Source organism: Magnolia sinica, chromosome 16, assembly GCF_029962835.1.
Source record: "Magnolia sinica isolate HGM2019 chromosome 16, MsV1, whole genome shotgun sequence".
NCBI classification, from domain to species: domain Eukaryota; kingdom Viridiplantae; phylum Streptophyta; class Magnoliopsida; order Magnoliales; family Magnoliaceae; genus Magnolia; species Magnolia sinica.
In genome coordinates, this window is record NC_080588.1 from 26,640,582 (window position 1) to 26,660,791 (window position 20,210).

At 37.7% G+C, this 20,210-nt stretch overlaps 1 protein-coding gene across 2 annotated transcripts in view; it reads left to right on the forward strand.

Moving 5' to 3' along the window:
- Positions 1–20,210, forward strand: part of LOC131228565 (chromatin remodeling protein EBS) — an 84,025-nt gene that overhangs the window by 16,505 nt on the left and 47,310 nt on the right. Inside the window, exon 4 of one of the 2 annotated variants that reach the window (XM_058224318.1) lies at positions 17,300–17,453. In XM_058224318.1, coding sequence (XP_058080301.1) covers positions 17,300–17,438 — 139 coding nt within the window. In that variant the 3' untranslated portion in view covers positions 17,439–17,453. Of the gene's footprint in view, positions 1–17,299; positions 17,454–17,796; positions 17,936–20,210 lie in introns of those variants that run through there. The other variant, XM_058224317.1, reaches the window with a different exon arrangement.

Here is a 20,210-nt window from a genome sequence, read left to right on the forward strand (position 1 = left end):
TACAGGTTTGGTATGGATTACTAACGGCCAATATGCCCATAAAGGCTTGATTTTGATATATATTAGAAATTTTAGGATCAAAACAAATGATTTGAATCTAGTATGGAAAAATCAAAAAGAAGGGCAAATCTTCACTATTTTTTTGATGTGTGTTTTTTTTTTTTTTTTGGGTATTTCAATGTAATGACTGATACGGGTTCGATATGGACCACTAAACGCTAATACACCCATAAAGCCCAATTTTGATTTTATTTATTTATTTATTTAAATTCACTCATTCTCTCTCTCTCTCTCTCTCTCTCTCTCTCTTTCTCTCTCTCTCTCTTCATTTAAACCATTAGAAATCTTTGAAAATCATTTTAAGTTATATCTAAATCTATTTTAGGATCAAAATAAATGATTTAAGTGGACCATTATGGGATTAAAATAAATGATTTAAGTGGACCATTATGGGAAAATTTGGAAAGAAGGGTAAATCTTCACTTGTTTTGATGTTTATCTTCTTTTTGTTGTATTTCATTGTAATGAGCCCAATTCACCAAATTGTGCTTGGTTTGTGTTCGATTAGGGCCCATTTGATTGATTTTCAAGAGGTCAAACCGACGTACAACATTCTTATTAAAGCATGGTCTAATACATGATTATATGCATGTCAAAAATACATAAAAATGATAGATTCTTTATTATCTCATTTCCCCCCCTTTTCTTGATGTTTTTTTTTTTCTCAATTCTTTGGCTTAAAAAAAATCTCGATTGGTATGGGCCAATACAGTCTGATATGGGCTTATACAGATATGCGACATTAATATCATATCATGTTTCTGGCTGGGATGATATGCCCCTAGTACCGATATTCATAACGATGGATTCTAGATGAGGAGAAAAAAGACATTTCTTTTTTCTTCTTTTCCCTTTTTTCTAGACTATTGCTCATCGTGCGCATCAGTCCTATAAAGGACCCTTGTTAGATGGCGTTGCTTTCAATTTGATCCTTCTCGACAAAGCTGACTAGCTTGGAAGATTTGATTGAGGAAGATACGTAACATATGCAATTTTATTATAGAATTCAATAAGCTTGGGCCTAGTGGGCAAGGTATTCGGTAATGGTAATAGTCGGCATAAAAGCTAGCCTTGTGACTGTTATGGCCTTTACGACCCTTGTAATGGCCGTCTCTATAACGTTTGGACTTTTTTTTTTTTTTTTTTAATAAGGAAAAAATGTAAAAAATATTGGACAAATCCAGAAAAATGTGAGGATCCCAAATATGTATTCTTTTCTAGTTTTGAACGTGTATTCGATGGTGTAATGGGCCATTCTTTAATAAGAATGCTGTCTCGGTCTGCCTGATACTGTTAACTTACGACTGACTCTAAAATAATAAAATTCGTATATTTTGGCTTGCAAATATCTAATATCAATATATAATGAAGTTTATAAGTCTACATGTGAGTAATGAAGAGTTGATGACACCAAACTAGTTTAGAGGACAGTGGATGGTTCACCAAACCCTCCAATTACCGAGCTTCTTGTATTTGGAAAGCCGTTTCTACCCGTAAGGCCACCCTCCTTGAGGGTGTCTCTTTTAGGTTGGTAAATGGTTCAAGGATTAGATTCTGGTTAGATCATTGGATATTAGACAATCCCCATTCCTCTTTATCCAGGTTTAGCAAGAATATCTTCCAATATCTCTATCTCTATATTTGATTGCTTTTCCTCTGATGGAACAGGTGTTTAATGCCCCCCATGTAAAAGGACATTGTCAGATGAAGAATTTGACTCTTTCCTAGATCTCCTTCAACTTCTCTAGCACCCTCTCCTCATCCAATGGATTCTCTACCAAATCTTTCTTCAACAAGATTAGAGGTTCCACGTCCACTCAGGGAAACACCCTCCCTTCTTTCATCTAGGTTTATAAAGCTCCCCCCAAGATCTCCCCCCAAGATCTCTGCCTTTGTCTGGCTTCTAGCGAGAGGGAGAATTTTAATAGTGGATAACCTTCAATGGTGAGGTCTCATTCACCCAAACATTTGTCTCCTCTTCCTTGGCAATGTAGAATCTATTAGACACCTCTTCCTTCACTGGTCTTTTGTTACTGAAGCGTGGTTGTTTATCTGTAGGAGATTCCATGTCCCTTGGGTCATGCCTGACTCGGTTCAATGTCTTCTATTTATTTGGAACGGCTAGCTCTCGAGAAGAATTCCAAAGTAGCATGGAAGATGGCTCTGATGGCTACTCTCTAGGCCTTATGGAAAGAGAAACAATCGTTGTTTTTGGGATGTCTCTTCCTCTTCTTTGGTTTCTAATTAGATCATCTAGGATCTCAAGGAATGGTCATTTAGTCCAAATCTCTTAGACAACTCCATTGTTTCTTTGATCTTGGATTAGTTAGCTTCTTTGAAGCTAGGTCTTGAGTTGTATAGTTCTTTTTTTTTTAAAAAAAAAATATAAAAAATCTCTTGGTTATTTCTGTTTTTTCTTTTCTTTTCTTCTTCTTCTTCTTCTTCTTCTTCTTTTTTTTTTTTTTTCCTTCCTTCCTCTTTGTTTTGCTTGTTTTTGGCGTTACGTCTTTTTCAATATATTTCTTTCCAATCTTTAATAAAAGAGAGTTGATGACACAATTACATGCTATTATGTAATAACTATATGCAAGTTTTGAATACAAGTCAAGCATGATTTGGTGGATTAGGGCCTACTACATGTAACTACAACAAAATGGAGATGGAAAAGTAAAAAGAGGTGATAGTTTACCTCTTCCAATATTTCCCAACATGGTCCACTCCGCTTTGATTGATCAAATCCCACTCAATTTTGTGTTTTGACCCTCAAAATAGTCTTGCATCTTGAAGGTTGCCTTTATGGTCGTATTGGCTGGTAACAGTGTATTGTCCCCATAACATTGCTGATATGGCCCTTTTTTTCATAATGGACTAATTCACCCTCCTATCGCGTAATGGGAATGACCTTTTCCTTTACGTAACGGCCTTTACGGCCACAACATAACAGTTTTTTAATACCATGCCGTTGTGTTTACAATGGCTTACAATGGCTTTCTATTAGAAATGTTGGGAAATTCTCAAAGATGATATCATGAAGGTAGTTGGCAAATTTTAAAATGAGATCAAATCCACATATGTGCAAATTCCACTTTCATCATGCTTATCTACAAGAAAAGAAGATGCTTTGAAGTGGTTGACTTTTTGCTAATAAGCCTGGTCACTAACCTATACAAGATTCTTGGGAAAATGTTAGCGGGAAGAATTTAGGAGGTCATGGGTTAGAGACTTCAGGAAGTTATGGGCTTTTATCATTTCTCCACTCCAAGGGCCTTTGTAATGGATAGGCAAATTTTGGATGATATCTATGTAGCCAATGAGTGGATCAATTCATTGTTTAGAAGCAAAGAACCACACCTTATTTGTAAAATGGATATTGAAAATCTTATAATCAAGTGGATTGGTTGTTTCTTCTATGCCAATTGAGAAAAATGGGATTTGGTGAAAAGTGGAGCAAGTGGTTTGAGGCTTGTGTCTCTTTGGTTAATTTCTCTATATATGGTTAATGGGACTCCGAAAGTATCATCAAAAGTTTGGTTGAATATTAGTAAACCTCAAAAACAAGAATTGAGAAATTTCGTGGAAGATCGAGGGAGCTGTGATGATTTTTGTTCCATATTATTGTCGTACAATCTTGTTTTGTGCATTTTGTGAGGGGGTGGGGTTGAATCTATGTGTTTGGATGGTGCATGGACTATAGTACTTGTATTTGGAGTTAACTGCCTCAATGTTTTCAGTATTAACGATATCGGGGGCTGATCTGTGTTTGGATGATGCATGGACTATAGTACTTGTTCTTGGAGTTACCTGCCTTAATATTTTCAGCATCGACGATAATGGGGGCTAATCTGCGTTTGGATGATGCATGGACTGTAGTACTTGTTCTTGGAGTTACCTGCCTCAATGTTTTCAGTATCGACGATATTGGCTGATGCATCCCACCCGTGCGATACGAAACACATAGATAATGCAATATATCTCCACTTGTTCGATCCAGTGAGCATTTTTTATTTTTGATCCTTTTTATTTTTTGGGGTTGTAAATCATGTTAAATCAGTGTCAAATGGTTACAAATCCATGATTCTTCATGTTTTGCATGAAAGATCATGAATTTGGAGCTTCAATTTCGAGATTTGAGGGAGATGGACAAGTTGCGAAAAATTGCGAAAAATCGAAATTTCCCAATTTTTTGCAAATTGGTTGGAATCTTTGTGTCCAAAAACAAAACCAAATATGTACATAACCTAATCTAGTGATTCTTCTTTTGCTTTTTAATGTATTGCTTGTGTTTCGATACATATCTTTGTACATTTATAAATTATATAAATAGACTTTGATTATACTTAACGTTAGTTTAGTCAGACAGCGCATAGATTAGGACCCCATACAATGGAAACCTGTTGTGTGCACATATTATTATTTGTAATATTTTGATTTCTAAGTATGTATTGATGTCTTTTTTTTAACAATCCTTGAAGTTTTATTGAAAAATTCGACCAATTTCCCAATGTTTCCCATGTTTCCCAACAACAACGATACATTACGCAATACAACCGATATATCCCATGTGATAACTGATATATATCTGTATCCCAAGGGTGCGATACGTTATGCGATAACGATAGAGAAAACATTGCCTTGCCTCTCTTATGTGTGATGAAAGCCATGCGCTAACAACTCTCTGCTCTCACTTCAGTCTTGTTAGCTATTTGTTGTTGGTGATTTTTTGTATATGGAGAAGGTAGGTAGTGCATCTGAAGCAATGTTGTCAAATACAAGTATTACTTTGGGTGTGGTATCTAACTTCAAGGGGGTTTCAGTTTCGAGTGTTGTGGAACATTCAAGATTATAGATCATGGTAGTTAAATTTGATGGTGAGAATTATCTAGAGCAGTCTAAGTTCGCAAAAATGTTTATTGGTTGGGAGACGGAAACTGGGGTACTTGGACAATATAGTTGGGGAGTCAAAGGTATTTACCCTCCCATGGTAATGGGAAGATATTATATGACAATTGTGTTATGGTTGCTTCATTCTGTGAAGCTAAAAAGTGCTAGGACGTTCATGTACATTGAGACAACAAAGGAGGTGCAGGATTCAATTGCCGACTCCTATTATCAAAATGTTGCAATAGACGAATATCCAACTTGTACGCTTCATCCGGTATAAACATCACACTTGAAGAGAATAACTAGCCCACACGTCCAAACTATCCAACCAATCACAAGGTCAATGATCACAAACATGGCATTCGAAGAAGGCAATCAACCCACATGTCCACATGTCCCACACATGACATGTGATGATCACGAACACTTCATCCCCTTCTCATGCATTGACCATTACAAAGGCCAGGCACAACAACAAGAAAAGAAACCCTAGTTTGTTAAAATATTTTCAGCACGAGGGATGGGAGAGACCAACTAATAAAAGAAGAGAAAGATTAATTAGATCGGCAACAAGGATGCTTTGATACCATGTAGAATCATAGATTAAAGAGAGATGAAGAAAAGAGGAGAAGAAAATAAAAAGAGTTAGGGATGGACGTCCTCACTCTTCCCCTTTATATTAATAATAAAAACCAAAAAGTATAAAAATACCCCCACCAATAATGCTCATTCCAGAACTCCTCTTTCCCTGGCTCTAATCTCTCGAGACGATGTGGTTTGGTCGTCTTGCCTTGCGGCCTTGGACTCTCAAGCCTTCCCTTGCTAGTGTTGGTCTAATTAGGTTTTTGCCTTGTTTCAAGTTGTGTAGATAAGCTGGGTCTTCTGTTTTGGTTTTAGTCTTAAGCGGATGTTTTTGGTTTTTCTTTTGTTGTTTTGTTTCTTTGTTTTTGTGTGTCTTTTGCTTTGTTTTTGTTCTCGCCTTTTGGTATTTTAATAAATTTCTGCAATTTTGAAAAAGAAGTTCATATTCCAAACAAGTCATAGATCAATAATCCAATATAACTACTAAATATAAAAAAGAAAGAAGCTAGGCAGGCCGTATAGTGGGACGCCCCCAGTCCCATTCTCCTAAAAGTCAACTGGGCCTAAACACCCCCCCCAATTTGGAGCATGGATGTCGTCGATGCCTAGCTTGGAATAAATTCGTGTAGATTGATTGTGGCTAGGTTACTGCAAAATTCATTTCTTGACTGGGTTACATGACCAAATTCTCACCCCCCACCCCCCCTCAAATGTGCAATACCCAGTAGTAGATTGCCTATCAGTTGGAGAGCCTGCCCAATTTGCATCAGAATACCTTGTAACTTGAATATGATTATTTCTTTTATATAAAATTCCTTGGTCCAGTGCTCCTTTAAGATATCGTAGGATCCGAATAATTGCATCCATGTGAGACACCTTAGGAGAACTCATAAATTGACTTACCACACTTGTAGCATATTATATATCTAGCCTAGTGAGTTTTCCAACCAATCTTTTATACCATATTCTATATCTAGCCCAGTGAATTTTCCAATCAATCTTTTATACCTTCTTGGGTCTTTAACCACATCTTGTTGATCACTAACTGGTTTATGATTTGGATCCATTAGTGTCTTAACCACTTAATACCAAGAAGGCCTATTTTTGTGAGCTGAGCAAATCCAAAACATATTTCCTTTGAGACAGATTAATACTTTCCTTTGATTTGATAACTTCTAACCAAAAAAGGAAACATCGAAAATGATCCAATCCTTTGTTAGGAAGAGATGTTGGAGATAACTTTTTAAGATCCTCAATTCCTTTACTATCACTCCCTGTAACTATAATACCATGTACATATACAGCTAATATAATCAAACCCGTGCGCCTCTTCTTATGAAGACAAAATGATCAACATGACTTCGAATAAAATCATAGGCTAACACAACCTTAATCTATCAAACCATGCATGCAGTGACGACTTCAATCCATAAATTGCCTTTCTCAGTTTACAAACCATATTTGACTTCACCTGAGCAACCAACCCATGTGGTTGCTCCATATATGCCTCCTTTGTTAGATCACCATGAAGAATGACATTTTTAATATCAAACTGAAAGAGGGCCCATCCATGATTAACAACTACATATCGAATGATGTGAATGGAATTAAGCTTGGCATTTGGAGAGAAGGTTTCGGTATACCCGATGTTGAGAGTATGAGTATATCCATTAGCTACTAAGTGAGCCTTCAATCATTTAACTGTGCCATCAGGTTGAAATTTGAAGGTATACACCCATTGACAACCAACAATATGTTTATTGGCGGGAAGACTAGTTAGCTTTTAAGTGTCATTTCGATAAAATGTAGCCATTTCTTCTTCCATATCCTGCTTTCACTCTGTATGTGATGATGTTTCTTACTATGACATAGGAATAAAATGAGATAACAAAGGCAATGCAACTCTACAGAAGGTAGAAGACAAACATTGAAAAGAAACAAATTTGGAGATAGGGTGGTCGGTACATGAAGGCTTACCTTTCCTCAAAGCAACAGGGATATCAAACGAATTAGGAGATAGGTGGAGTGACTGGATCAACATGGTTGGAAGAAGATATGGTGGATGACACATTATGATTAGTAACACTATGTCCTCATTTTGACCATGAGTAGATTTTGAGTGTAAGCACGGCAAGAATGGACATACTAGTGGGAGGAGGCAATTGGATAGTGTCTTTTTCAACAGGAATAAGCATAAGTACTAATGGTGAAGCTTCTAAGTTAAGAGAGCTACCATTATTTGAAAAGAGTGGAGTGGACTCAAAGAAGGTAATATCTGCACAAAAAAATTGTATTCGAAGAGGATGGCTGTAACACCTTGGTGCTCTAGAATATCGAAGAAAAATACATTTAATTGCTCAATGATCTAATTTATTATGGCCCAACTTCAATTGATGAACAAAGCACACACAACCAAAAACCTTGGGAGCAAAGAGAATAATGGAACACATGGAAACAAAACTGCATGAGGCGACTAACCCATTAAGAATTTAAGACAGTAAAGGGCATTCAATTCATCAGATAATATGTTGTTAAAATAGTACCACTCTAAAAACTTTTTGTACATTCATATGAATCAACAAGGCACGTGTCATCTCAAGCAAATGGCAGTTTCTCCATTTTGTGATACCATTTTGTTGTGGAGTTTGGCATATAATCTTTGATGAGAAAAACCATTTTCAGATGAATACAGGCTAAGTGAATTGGATATATACTTCTTACCATCATCTGAACGACACGCACACACACACACACGTTGGAGTTGAATTGATTATGAACTTCCATCTGAAAGATCTTAAAAATAGAGAATAGTTCAAATCTATCTTTTATTAAATAAAGCCAAGTCATTCTTGAAAAATCATCAACAGAAGTAATAAGATACTTATACCTTGAATTAGAGACCGGAATAGGTCCTCAAACATCTGAATGAACCAAAAGCGAATGGAACTAGATTACGCTTATCCACACCTGGTGGAAAAGTGACTCATTGATCTTACTTAACTCACACACTTCACATTCTAAAACTGACACAAACAACAATGAATGAATAACACTTTTGAGAATTTTCAAGGATAGGTAACCAAGACGACAATGCTACTGGCAAGGAGTGATGTTGTTTTGTGTTATTGCTCCAATTACTTCATGGTTAATATAGTAAAGCTCACCATGTTCACATCCTCAACCAATCTTTGTCTTTGTCTTTAGATCTTGGAAACCGTAGTGTGAACGATAGAAAGACATGGAGCAGTTAGTGTTTGTGAGTTTACTAACAGACATATGGCTAAAGGGACATTTAGGCACATCAAGAACATGTGATAATGAAAGAAAGGAACAACAATACCCATTCTACACACTTTGGATTGGGTACCATTTGCCGAAGTGATTGAGGAACTCGACAATAATATATCAATAGAGAAGAGGCATTGGATTCACTTGCCCCATAATTAATGATCCATGAAGTTTAGGAGCTCAATCGTAAACAAATCATACTCGAGTTCATGAATGTGGCTGTAGGATGGGAGTAGCAACAGAGATAGTTTGATTCTTCTATAACTTGGTAGTTTGATTCTTCAATAACTTGGAATACTCATTGTAAGCGTATGTCACTAGAGGTACTTGGATGCCAAGTTGTAGGAGTAGAACCAATAGAATGTGGCCTGCTACTGTCTTTAGAATAAGATGCCTGATTTGTCCAAGCTAGTTTCCCATGGACGTCTCAACATTTCTTAACAGTGTGATTTGACTTCCTAGTTCCATAACTTCTACTATGACCACCTTGATTACCTTTGCCACTTTCTTGATTACCTTGGCCACCGTGACCACCACTTCTTCCTCATCCAACAAATGATGTCAGAGCATAATTATCATTGACTCTACATGCAGAGCCAAGGGATACACGTTGAAGGCAATCATAAACTTCATTTAGAGATGGAACATCCTTGCCACTCAAGATCTATGGATGTATTAGCTCATATTCTGGTTTAAAACCTGGTAGGCATTTCGCCACACAGAACTCCTCGTGATGTTAATGTTATTTCTCTAGATTACTAGTAAGGCGCCATTTGATAAAACTATTTTTTAGCACTTGTCACTTATTTTCAGCACTTCTATGATTCAGGTCGTTTGAAAAATCTAGATTATTCAGTGCTTAAATAAATTTTCACTGAAAACATGGACCTGTTTGCTAGCTCCCCTCTCTTCACTTAATGCTGAAGGTTGAATGTTGAAAGTGGTGGTGTATTAAAATTTCTTTTCACTTTTGACTAAAATATCCCTAAAATTATTTCAAAATTACAATTTAGCACTTAACTTAATTTTCAAAGCTTATTTTTCAGTTTATCAAACGGCACCTAAGTGGCTAATACACATTCAACTCTTCCCACATTCCTTTGAGTTTTGAATAGTATTCATCAAGGGATTTATCTCCTTGTTGAAATAAAAGATCTCTTCAAAAAACTGATATGTATGAGAGATGTTTTTGTTGGATGAATTCATCTCTCTTGTAATGCATCCAAGTTCCAGTATTTAAAAACAATATATTCTTGCTAACATATGTTTCCATATTGTTCCACAACTACGTCATGATCTAAGAGTTTTTTATTTTATTTTATTTTATTTTATTTTCTGGATCCATTGATCATATGTGCTATCACTTTCATCTAGTTTCGCCGTGGTTAGATATTTTAATTTGCCTTTGCTTAGAAACACTTGAATTGATTTAGACCACTAGAGATAATTTGCTCTATTTAGTTTCATAAAGGTTATTTGAACCTGTAAAAGATCAGATGGATTTAGGAACCCAAATCTTTCGATCACCCTTCATCTTCATTTAAAAGAAAAAAAAAAGAGAGAATGCGAGAGTGCTTACACGAATGAGGGCTGACTCTCCGTGCTATAAGAACACTCCATATGATGTACACACCACACTTGACAAAACAATCAGCCCACACGTTCCAACTGAATAAGAAGAGCAATGATCATGGACACAACATTCACTCTCTTGCACATGGACCATTACAAAAGGCCCGGTTTGCTAAGAAAAAGAAGGAACCCTAGGTTTCCTATAGAACTTGCAGCATAATGAGAATGTAAAGAGCAAAGAGAAAAAGAAAAAGAAAAATTTATGAGATGGAAGAGATAGAAGAAAAGAAAGTGGTGTAAATCAGAATGAAATCCACTTTGACACCATGTAGAAGTATGTAGTAGAGAAAATAAATAAAAGAGAGAAAGAAAAAGAGATGGAAACAGGGAATGGAGTGAGAATCTGATTAGGGCCACACACCCTTTCCCTCTCTCTTTTCCATATTAAGTTAAAATAGCAAAAATTCCACAAGTATCCCTCACAATATGACATTTTAATATTAACTGTACCTAATTGACTAAATAGAGAGAAACAGAGACTAAACTCAAGACTAGGTGGGCCATACCACTGTACGGGCACTTATTTCATTCATCCAGAACTGTATGGCCCACATCCACAGTCATTAACAGTTATTACCATCATATGAGATTTCAGGGCTGCTTTGTCGTCCCTTTGTTCTTGAAGGTGCCTCCTCTCTGTCTTGTATTTGATCAGCGAGGTATATTAGCATTTGCTCATCTTGTGTCTTCATCTTCTGTGAGTCCATCCTGGATCATAGATTGTAGTGCTCCAGATGATATGTCAGGCATGAACACTGAGTTTTCCTCATTCATTCTCAGCTAATACTAATCGAGTGAAAATGTCAGATGGATCATGTATCCATGTTAAGGGAATATGTACACTGTCAATGTATCTCCATTTTTATCATTGTTTATGTGCTTCATGTTGCAAATTTTTCCGTATCTGTTGTCTGTCAGCAGTCTTTCCAGGCCGTTAGTGTAACATTTTTTTCCCCTTCCTGTTGTGTGTTTTAAGACCTGAAGACTGGACAGATGATTGGTGTGGTAGTGAGAATGGTGGTCTCTAGTTGTTCTACCTTTTGAACAATGTTTAATCAGCATTTCAATCTTCCTGTTAAAGATTGAGAAATGTTTTGGCACTGTTGTTAATGACATGCCTCTTTCTAGTTTCGGATTGTTACTTCTTTATTTACTTCAAATATCTCGAGTAAAATTCAATGTGAGCCATGCCAGTTAGCTAAGCATTGTAGAAACATTTATCTTAGTAGTCTAAGATTTGATCTTCCTTTTTCTTCAGTTCATTCTGATGTGTAGGGTGTCTTCAGTTTTAACCGTGTTTGCTTTAAGAACTTTCTGTCCTTTATTGATGATTGTACTTGAACTACGTGGATTTTTCTTATGAAATCTAAAGATGAAGTATTCTTCATCTATCAGATTGTTCATAAAATGGTTTTCACTGAATTAGATGCAACGGTTAAGTTTTTTCATTCTGACAATAGAGGGAAGTATATCTCTAATGATTTTGAATTCTATTTGTTGAACAGTGGGATTGAATCTCAAACCACTTGTTTGTATAGTCTTCAATAGATTGGAGTAGTTGAAAGAAAGAATATATATCTCCTTGAAGTAGCTCATGCTATACTCACTGAGAGAAATGCTCCTAAATATTTTTGGTAAGTGCAGTTCTAACAGTTGCGTAATAAATTGTGTACCTTTGAGAGTTTTGGGTGGTAAAACACCGATTCAGATGCTCCAACCAACTAAGCTTATGTTTCCAATACCTTCAAAAATGTTTTGTTGAGTATACTTTGTCCATGTTCCTAGCATTCACCATCATAAATTGAATGTGAAGGCAATATATATATATATATATATATATATATATATATATATATATATATATATTTATTGGATACTTCAGCTCCAAGAAAAGTGTACAGATATTATTGTCCTAGTGCTCGTGGCAAACCATTTATTTCTATGGATGTGACTTCTTTGAATATATTCCTTCCAGTGTTGTCATGTGTGACCACATATGCGCATATCCATATGCAGATTGCATATGCGATCATGGCAAATATGCGATCGCATGTGTGGCATATGTGAAAATATGCGATCGCATATTGGCCATGACCCATTAAATTTTTTATTTTTATTTTTTGCAAAAAAAAAAAAAACGACTTGTTGCCTATAAAAAGGCTTCCAAACCTCATCCATTTGCAATATTCTCACTCCAAAACTCTCTTACTCTCTTCTTCTCTTACATTTCTTAATTCCAAGTGGTCTTAGCCTCTCTTTCTCTATCTTACATTTCCTACTTCCAAGTGGTCTCTCTCTCTCTCTCTCTCTCTCTCCCCCCTACATTCCCTCTCTCTTGGAGATTGAAAGATCAATATTCAAGCACTTTCAAGTTTCATGGAAGATAGCTTGTTGATTTTCTACAATAATAAATAAATAGCTTGTTGATTTTGTTGTTACTTCTTACTTATTAACTATATTGTTGATTGTTAATGACTTGATGTTTAATTCATTGTTTAAGTGATTTTATTTCTCACAAATGTATTTTCAATATGTAAAATTAGTTATCTATTAATTTAGGAAAGTTCCCCTTAGTTTCTTATATTTTTTTACTCTTTTTAAAATTTTTTTTTTTTCTTAAATTATATATGTTGATGCTATTTTTCGGTAGACGCTTCTTAGACCCTTGGGTGCCTGCACATAAAACAAACAAGGAAGACCCTGGCTCATGCAGGGGACCCTCCGATGCCTAAGTCAGGGATCCGGGTCTTTGTAGAAATGATCTTAAAGGAAAAGAGTCATCAGTGTGTAAAAGTTTTTGAGTTGTATTTTAGTGTGTACCTTTCACTGTTTAGAGGCCTTGCCTAGTTATAATAGAGGGAAGATCACACAGTCAGAAGATCTTTCCTGTTGGAGGGAAGATCACACCGTTGGAGATCTTTTTTGCTTAGGACTCCTAATATATCGGAGATCTTCCCGAGATCTTCGACGTCCGAGATCTCTGGGATTCCAATCTTATCCCCGGAGATCTCAGGGGAGACCTTCGGGTCGTCTGCTTTGGATAAGATTGAACGTCAGTCGAAAGCCGATAGATCCGTCCGACTCATAGATAAGATCGGACGGTAGAGGTAGACGACACCTTGGAGATGGACGATACCGAGCTATCAGTGGGTCGGTATCACTCCGATGATAATACTGATGAAGCAAGCTTGTGGTGTCTTTGTGATCATTGACTCCAGTAGTTCTTAGCTCCCTTTGCTGGGCCTGACAACCCTATTAAGCTGTTCTTCGGGGAAGCTCGTCGGAGGTCGTGCCGACCTGTGGTCATGTCGACCTATGGTTGTGCTGACCTATCCTACTTCTCTGACAGTAGTTATCTTTCGAGTAGCTTGGCCCATTGGTTTGTGTTGGTTGTTGGTTCGACCTCCTTTCATGGGTCACCCCATTTTTCGCATAACAATATATATATATATATATATATATGCAATTTGCATATAATACACACACACACAACACACACACACACACATAGATAGATATATATATATATATATAGAGAGAGAGAGAGAGAGAGAGAGAGAGAGAGAGAGAGAGAGAGAGAGAGAGAGAGAGAGAGGAATGCTCACCTACACACCATCTCCCGTCCACGTGATACAACACCCCATGAAACCCCCTGGGGCCCAACTTTTACCCTGATCCAAAACTTTGATGGGCCATGGCAAAAGGAAACAATTTCCTCCCTTGATTTGTCTCTCTTTTGCCATGACCCACCAAAGTTTTGGATCAAGGTAAAAGTTGGGCCTCGGTGGTTTCATGGGGTGTTGTATCACGTGGATAGTTCAGATTTTGGGCTCGTATAATGGGAGATGAGTTCTGAAAAAGTTCTCACAAGTTCTCATGAGAACTGGTGCATAGGTGAGCATTCCTCTCTCTCTCTCTCTCTCTCTCTATATATATATATATATATATGCGATTGTATGCGATTCGACAACATTGATTCCTTCTACACATCTCAAGTAAATGCCTCAACAGTCCTTTGATTCAGGGGGGCTTCTCTAGTGATAACATAACTCTTATTGGCCTCTTGAATCTTCTGTATGCGATTCGACAACATTGATTCCTTCTACACATCTCAAAGTGAATGCCTCAATAGTCCTTTGATTCAGGGGGGCTTCTCTAGTGATAACATAACTCTTATTGGCCTCTTGAATCTTCTGGTGATGTTTCCCAGTGTTCCTCTTCCTCTACTAGTTCCTTACCCCTCAACAGATAGAAATTAAGAAGATATGTTTTGCCTACAAGCAGGAAGATGACCGATGCTAGGAACTGAGCACTCTAAATCATGTCTAGTAGTCAGGGGCCCTTACTCAATCTCAAGGGGTGTATTTCCATTGTACCTTTTCACCAATTGCTAAACTGAACCTTTTTGTGTTCTCGTCTCTTGCTCAGAATCATTCTTGGCCTGTATACCAATTAGATGTCAAGAATGCATTTCTTTGTGGGGACTTTTAATAAGAGGTGTATATGGCTCCATCTCTTGGTTTTCTCCATTGACAGGTGCTGATACAGTGTAGCAGTTGGGAAAGTTCTTTATGGTTTAAATAAGTCTCTGCGTGCATGGTTTGAGTGGTTCAACGCTGCAATGTTGAAGTGTGGATATACTTGTAGCAGTGCTGATCATGGTTATCCTTTAGATGTGCTACTAGAATAACAACTGTGATTGTCTATGTAGATGATATTGTTGTTACATGAGATGATTCTGAGGGGATAAAATATTTTCAGTGATTCTTAATTCAAGAGTTTGATATAAAGGATCTGTGTCCTCTGTGGTATGTCTCCAGCATTGAGGTGGCTTGGTCGTGTCAAGGCCTAGTCATCTCTCAATGGAAATACTCTCTGGCCGTACTTCGTGACTCTAGGCAACTTGGTGCTAGGCTAGTGGACACTCCTATTGAACCAGAATCAGCTTCAGTTAGTTGGGACTTGTTGCCTGATGTTAGGATTTATCAGCGGTTAGTCAGAAGCTTTCTCTATTTGACTATCATGAGATCTGACATTGCTTATCCTGTTAGGGTTGTCAGTCAACTCATGCATACTCCACACTCAGGTCATTTAAAAGCTGTCTATCAAATCTTGAGATGCTTGAAAAATCTCCTGGTAAAGGTTTATTGTATTTGAAGCATGCTCAGTTAAATGTTGAAGCATACACAAATGCAGATTGAGCAGGACCTTAGACGGATCCATGATCTACTATTGGCTACTGCCTATTGTATTCTTGAGTGTGGTGATTTGGTGACGTGGCTCACTCTAATGCTATGGTGGAATATCGTGCTATGGCTTATGGAGTTTGTGAACTCTTTTGGTTAAAAACATTGTTGTTTGAGATATGGATGCCTGTTATTTGTTCCACAACACTTCATTGTGACAACTTGGCTGCAATTCATATTTCTCCTAATCCGGTGTATTGTGACCATACCAAGCACTTTGAAGTTTACTTCCATGTTCTTCTAGAATAGGTGACTTCAAAGAAGTGAATATATCATATCAGAAGTTTGAAGATCAACTTGTTGATTTTCTCACTGAAGGCATTGCACTTAACTATCTCGATAGGGTTTGTAACAAGCTGGCATGATTGATATTGATGCTCTAGCTTCAGGGGAGGGTAGAGATATATGAGTCATGCTCTTGTATTTTGTGTAGTCCTGCAGAGTATTATGCATCCCTCTTATTAATAAGATAGCATTAGTCATTTTGGGACTAATACAACATTAACCCTAGTCTCTCTCTCTCTCTCTCTCTCTCTCTCTCTCTCTCTCTCTCACTCACTCTCTCTCTCTCTCTCTGTCCTTTTCTCACCCATCTTCTTCTCGTTATTCTACTCAATCTCTCTCATCATCTTTTCTCTTTAATGTTCTACTTTCAACTAGCACCCATGGGCAAAGGTTTAGGGCAGAGGTGCACCTCCCTGTGTTGAAAGCTTTTTGTTGGGAGCCACAACAATCAAGATCTTGAACTATTGACAAACTTCAGAAAAGAAGCTGCCCTTTGCTAATAGGTGCATTATGTGTCAAAAGAAGGAAAACCCGTGTATCAACTTTTTATTTTTGATATACTTTGGCATGCAAGATTCGGACCAAGTTTTTTGTGCCTTATGAACTCGATTGGTTTTGCTGGTCTCCTGAGTCAACTTGATGTCAAGGTGGTCTGGAGGCCCTTTTTAACTCTTAAAGGTAAGAGTCCTGTGGAGGATGCTTTCCTTTGCAATTATGTGCGAAATATGGAAAGAAATGAATAGAAGAATTTTTGAAGACCTTTATTCTAGTCTTGTCCATATGATTGGCACAATCAAAAGATTTTTGGGCTGTTGGTTAGGCAATTTAATAAATTTTCTGGTTTCCCTGGTTTAATTTGCAACTGGAGGGGGTGTTGTGTTAGGCCAATTTAGGTTTTCCTAGTCGAATTTGCAACTGGAGTGGATTTGCATAATGCTATTGCTTGAGCATGTGGGACATTCCCTCCTCATGGAAGCTTGCCTTCATCCTAAATGGATCATGCCCTCTATCCTCGTCATGGGAAATTGTTTTTAATCAAATTAAATGTGAATCTAATTTTGGCTAAGGATGGGGTCCATAGGCGTCCTTTATTTATGGGGGACTTGTATCCATTGCCATGATGGATCTTATCTCTTTTGCCTCCTTTGTGGTCTTTTATTAAAATTCTTTTTTTTTTTGTCGCTGATCAAGAGCAGAAAAAAAAAGAAATCTGGAACTTACTGACATTAGGCATTTGCCGTTTGATAATGTTCCTTCCATTCAATGATTCTTACCTTTGCTCCTATATCACATGATTTATCACATATACCTCATTATCTTTGCAGGTTTCATCCTTCTTGTATGGGCATGACTATTGAACAAGCAAAAAAGCCAGATCATGTTTTGTGTTCTGATTGCTTGAGCATGTGGGGCATTACCTCATGGAAGCTTGCCTTCATCCTCAATGGATCACACCCTCTTTAGTCATGGGAAATTGTTGCTAATCAAATTAATTGTGAATCCACTCGTATCACTAATTCTGTGGCTAAGGATGGGTCCATAAGCTTCCTTTATGTATGGGGGACTCGTTCCATTGCCTGGATGGGTCTTGTCTCTTTTGCTTCCTTTGAGGTCTTTTATTAAAATTCTTTTGTTGCTGATCAAGAAAAGAAAAAAAGAAAAAAGAAAGGAAAGAAATCTAGAACTTACTGAGAGCAGGCATTTGCTATTTGATAGTGTTCCCTCTTCTCAATGATCTTCACCTTTTGCTCCTTTCTGGTTTTTTTTTTTTTTTGCTTCCTATATTACATGATTTATCACATATTCCTCATTATCTTTGCAGGTTTCATCCTTCTTGTATGGGCATGACTATCGAACAAGCAAAAAAGCTAGATCACTTTTTGTGTTCTGATTGTTCCTCTGACGATGATACGAAAAGATCCCTGAACACATTTCCTGTTTCACCACTTACTGAGCCTAAGGTAATGCTCATAATTATCATCATCATCTAAGGCTAAGGTAATGATGCTAATTATTATTTACTCTTCTTTTATCTTGCTTAGTCAGACCTAAATTGGATGGATATCTAAGTTTCCTCTATTTCATTGTATACAAGACTACTATTTTTGGTTCACCATTAGTATGTTTGTGGCGGTCCATTGTGGGGTTACAATATTTGGATCATCAATATGGAGGGAGATCTGATGGTCCTTCAATGGCTACTAATATGTGGTATGCTCATGTTGATCTGTTAAGTGTTATGCTCTTGGAGTGCATTTTATATGTGAGGTACAAGTGGATCTTAATTCTTAAGCTTTTGGCTTGATTTGTCTTCTTTAATTTGACATTTTTGAGTATTTCAGGTGGATCTGTTATTTCATTCATTTTTTTTTTTTTTGAAGGATGACAATTTATTGATAAGCAGCAAAGCCAAAAGAATACATAACAAAAGAAAAACACCTCCAGCGCTGCGTGCACGAAGGCCGGAAAAATACAACCCGAACTACCTGGAACCCTTAAATTTAGGGGCCGCCGCTGCCTACTATAACAAAAGATTTGGCCCTAAGGAAGACATTGTCTGGACTGCCTAACACATTCCAAAAGCGTTTGTTATTCCGCTCTTTCCAGATGGCCCGTAATCCCACCGAAAGAGAGATTCTCCACACCTCGAGGCCCAAATTACCTACTCTACCTGCGTGCCACTGCACTAGGAAGACATCGATTGATTCTGGCATGACCCACGACACCCCAGAAATGCCAATGAAACTGATCCAAACCTATCTAGCAAACACGGTGTAGGAAGAGATGGTTCACTGATTCCTCATCTTGCAAGCAGAGAGGGCAAGCATTGACTAACATTAAACCCCTTTTTCTTAAGTTGTCGATGGTGAGAAATCTATTCCAACAAGCCAAGCGAATGCCACCACTTTGGAGGGTGCACCGTAGAACCGTAAATAAAAGGTGTGACCTTTGGAACCACTGTGGGCCTCCCCAGAATGCACGGAATAAAGTGACTTAACTAAAAAATGGCCTGAACTCGAATTTAACCAATGCATTGAATCAGCTTCAACTGAAAGAGATATTCCCGACAAGAGGTTTAAAAGAGAAGCATGGTCAGCAATTTCATCGTTGTGAAGGTTTCTTCTACATGGAGGAAGCCACACACCATGACTTGAGGTGCAACCTTTAACCGTAATGTTCGGATCAGTAGCAACAAGTAGCCAAGGGAAAATTTCTTGAAGGCTTCGATCACCTTGCCACACATCCTTCTAGAATCTCACCTTAGACCCATCTCCCACCCCAAAACCTACCCCATTGAGAACCTCCCTTTTAAGATACATAATAGATTTCCAAACACCCAAGCCCCTATATGATGAGACCTTCTTAGGCCACCAACCCTCCCTCTCTACCCCATATTTTCTAGAGATAACCTCCTTGCATAAACCCCCATTTTCCAACACAAATCTCCAAATCCATTTTCCTAGAAGCGCCTCATTCATAAGACCCATGCCCTTAATGCCTACCCCTCCCTCTTTCGAGGAAATCCCTTCTAATCTTCTCCAACTTTTTAAGTACCCCTTTCGGGCACTTGAAAGGAGACATGAAATACAATTGGAGAGAACTGATTTAATGACACCTTTTGGGCACTTGAAAAGAGACATGAAATGCAATGGGAGATTGGAGAGAACCGATTTAATGAGGGTTATCCTACCACCCAAAGATAACGTTTTATCCTTCCATATGGACAATTGCTTTTCAAAACGTTCAATAACCGGATCACAAAGCTGGTTATTCACCTTCCCGATGCATAAGGGAAGACCCAAATATGACGTGGGGAATGATCCCTCCTTACAGCCAAACAAGTGAGCAAGGAGACTCAATTCCTCTCTAAGCAAGCCTATGCCCAACACCTTATATTTTCGAAGATTGACGGATAAGCCCGAAATAACCTTGAACCATATAATAGTAATGCGGAGATTATCCACCTAAGTAGGGAAAGGTTCGCAAAAAAGAATTGTGTCGTCTGCAAATTGAAGGTGTGTAACTTGGAAAGCTCCTCTATCCACCTTGAAACCTGAAAAAGACCTTCGTACCTTTTGATAGCATTCTACTCATTGCTTCTACCACCACAACAAAAAGAAACGGTGAAAGGGGATCTCCCTATCTTAGCCCCCATCCTGATTTAAAGAAACCTTTAGGAGATCCATTGACAAGGATCGAGAAGTGAGCCGATCTCAAACATTCCGCAATCCAACC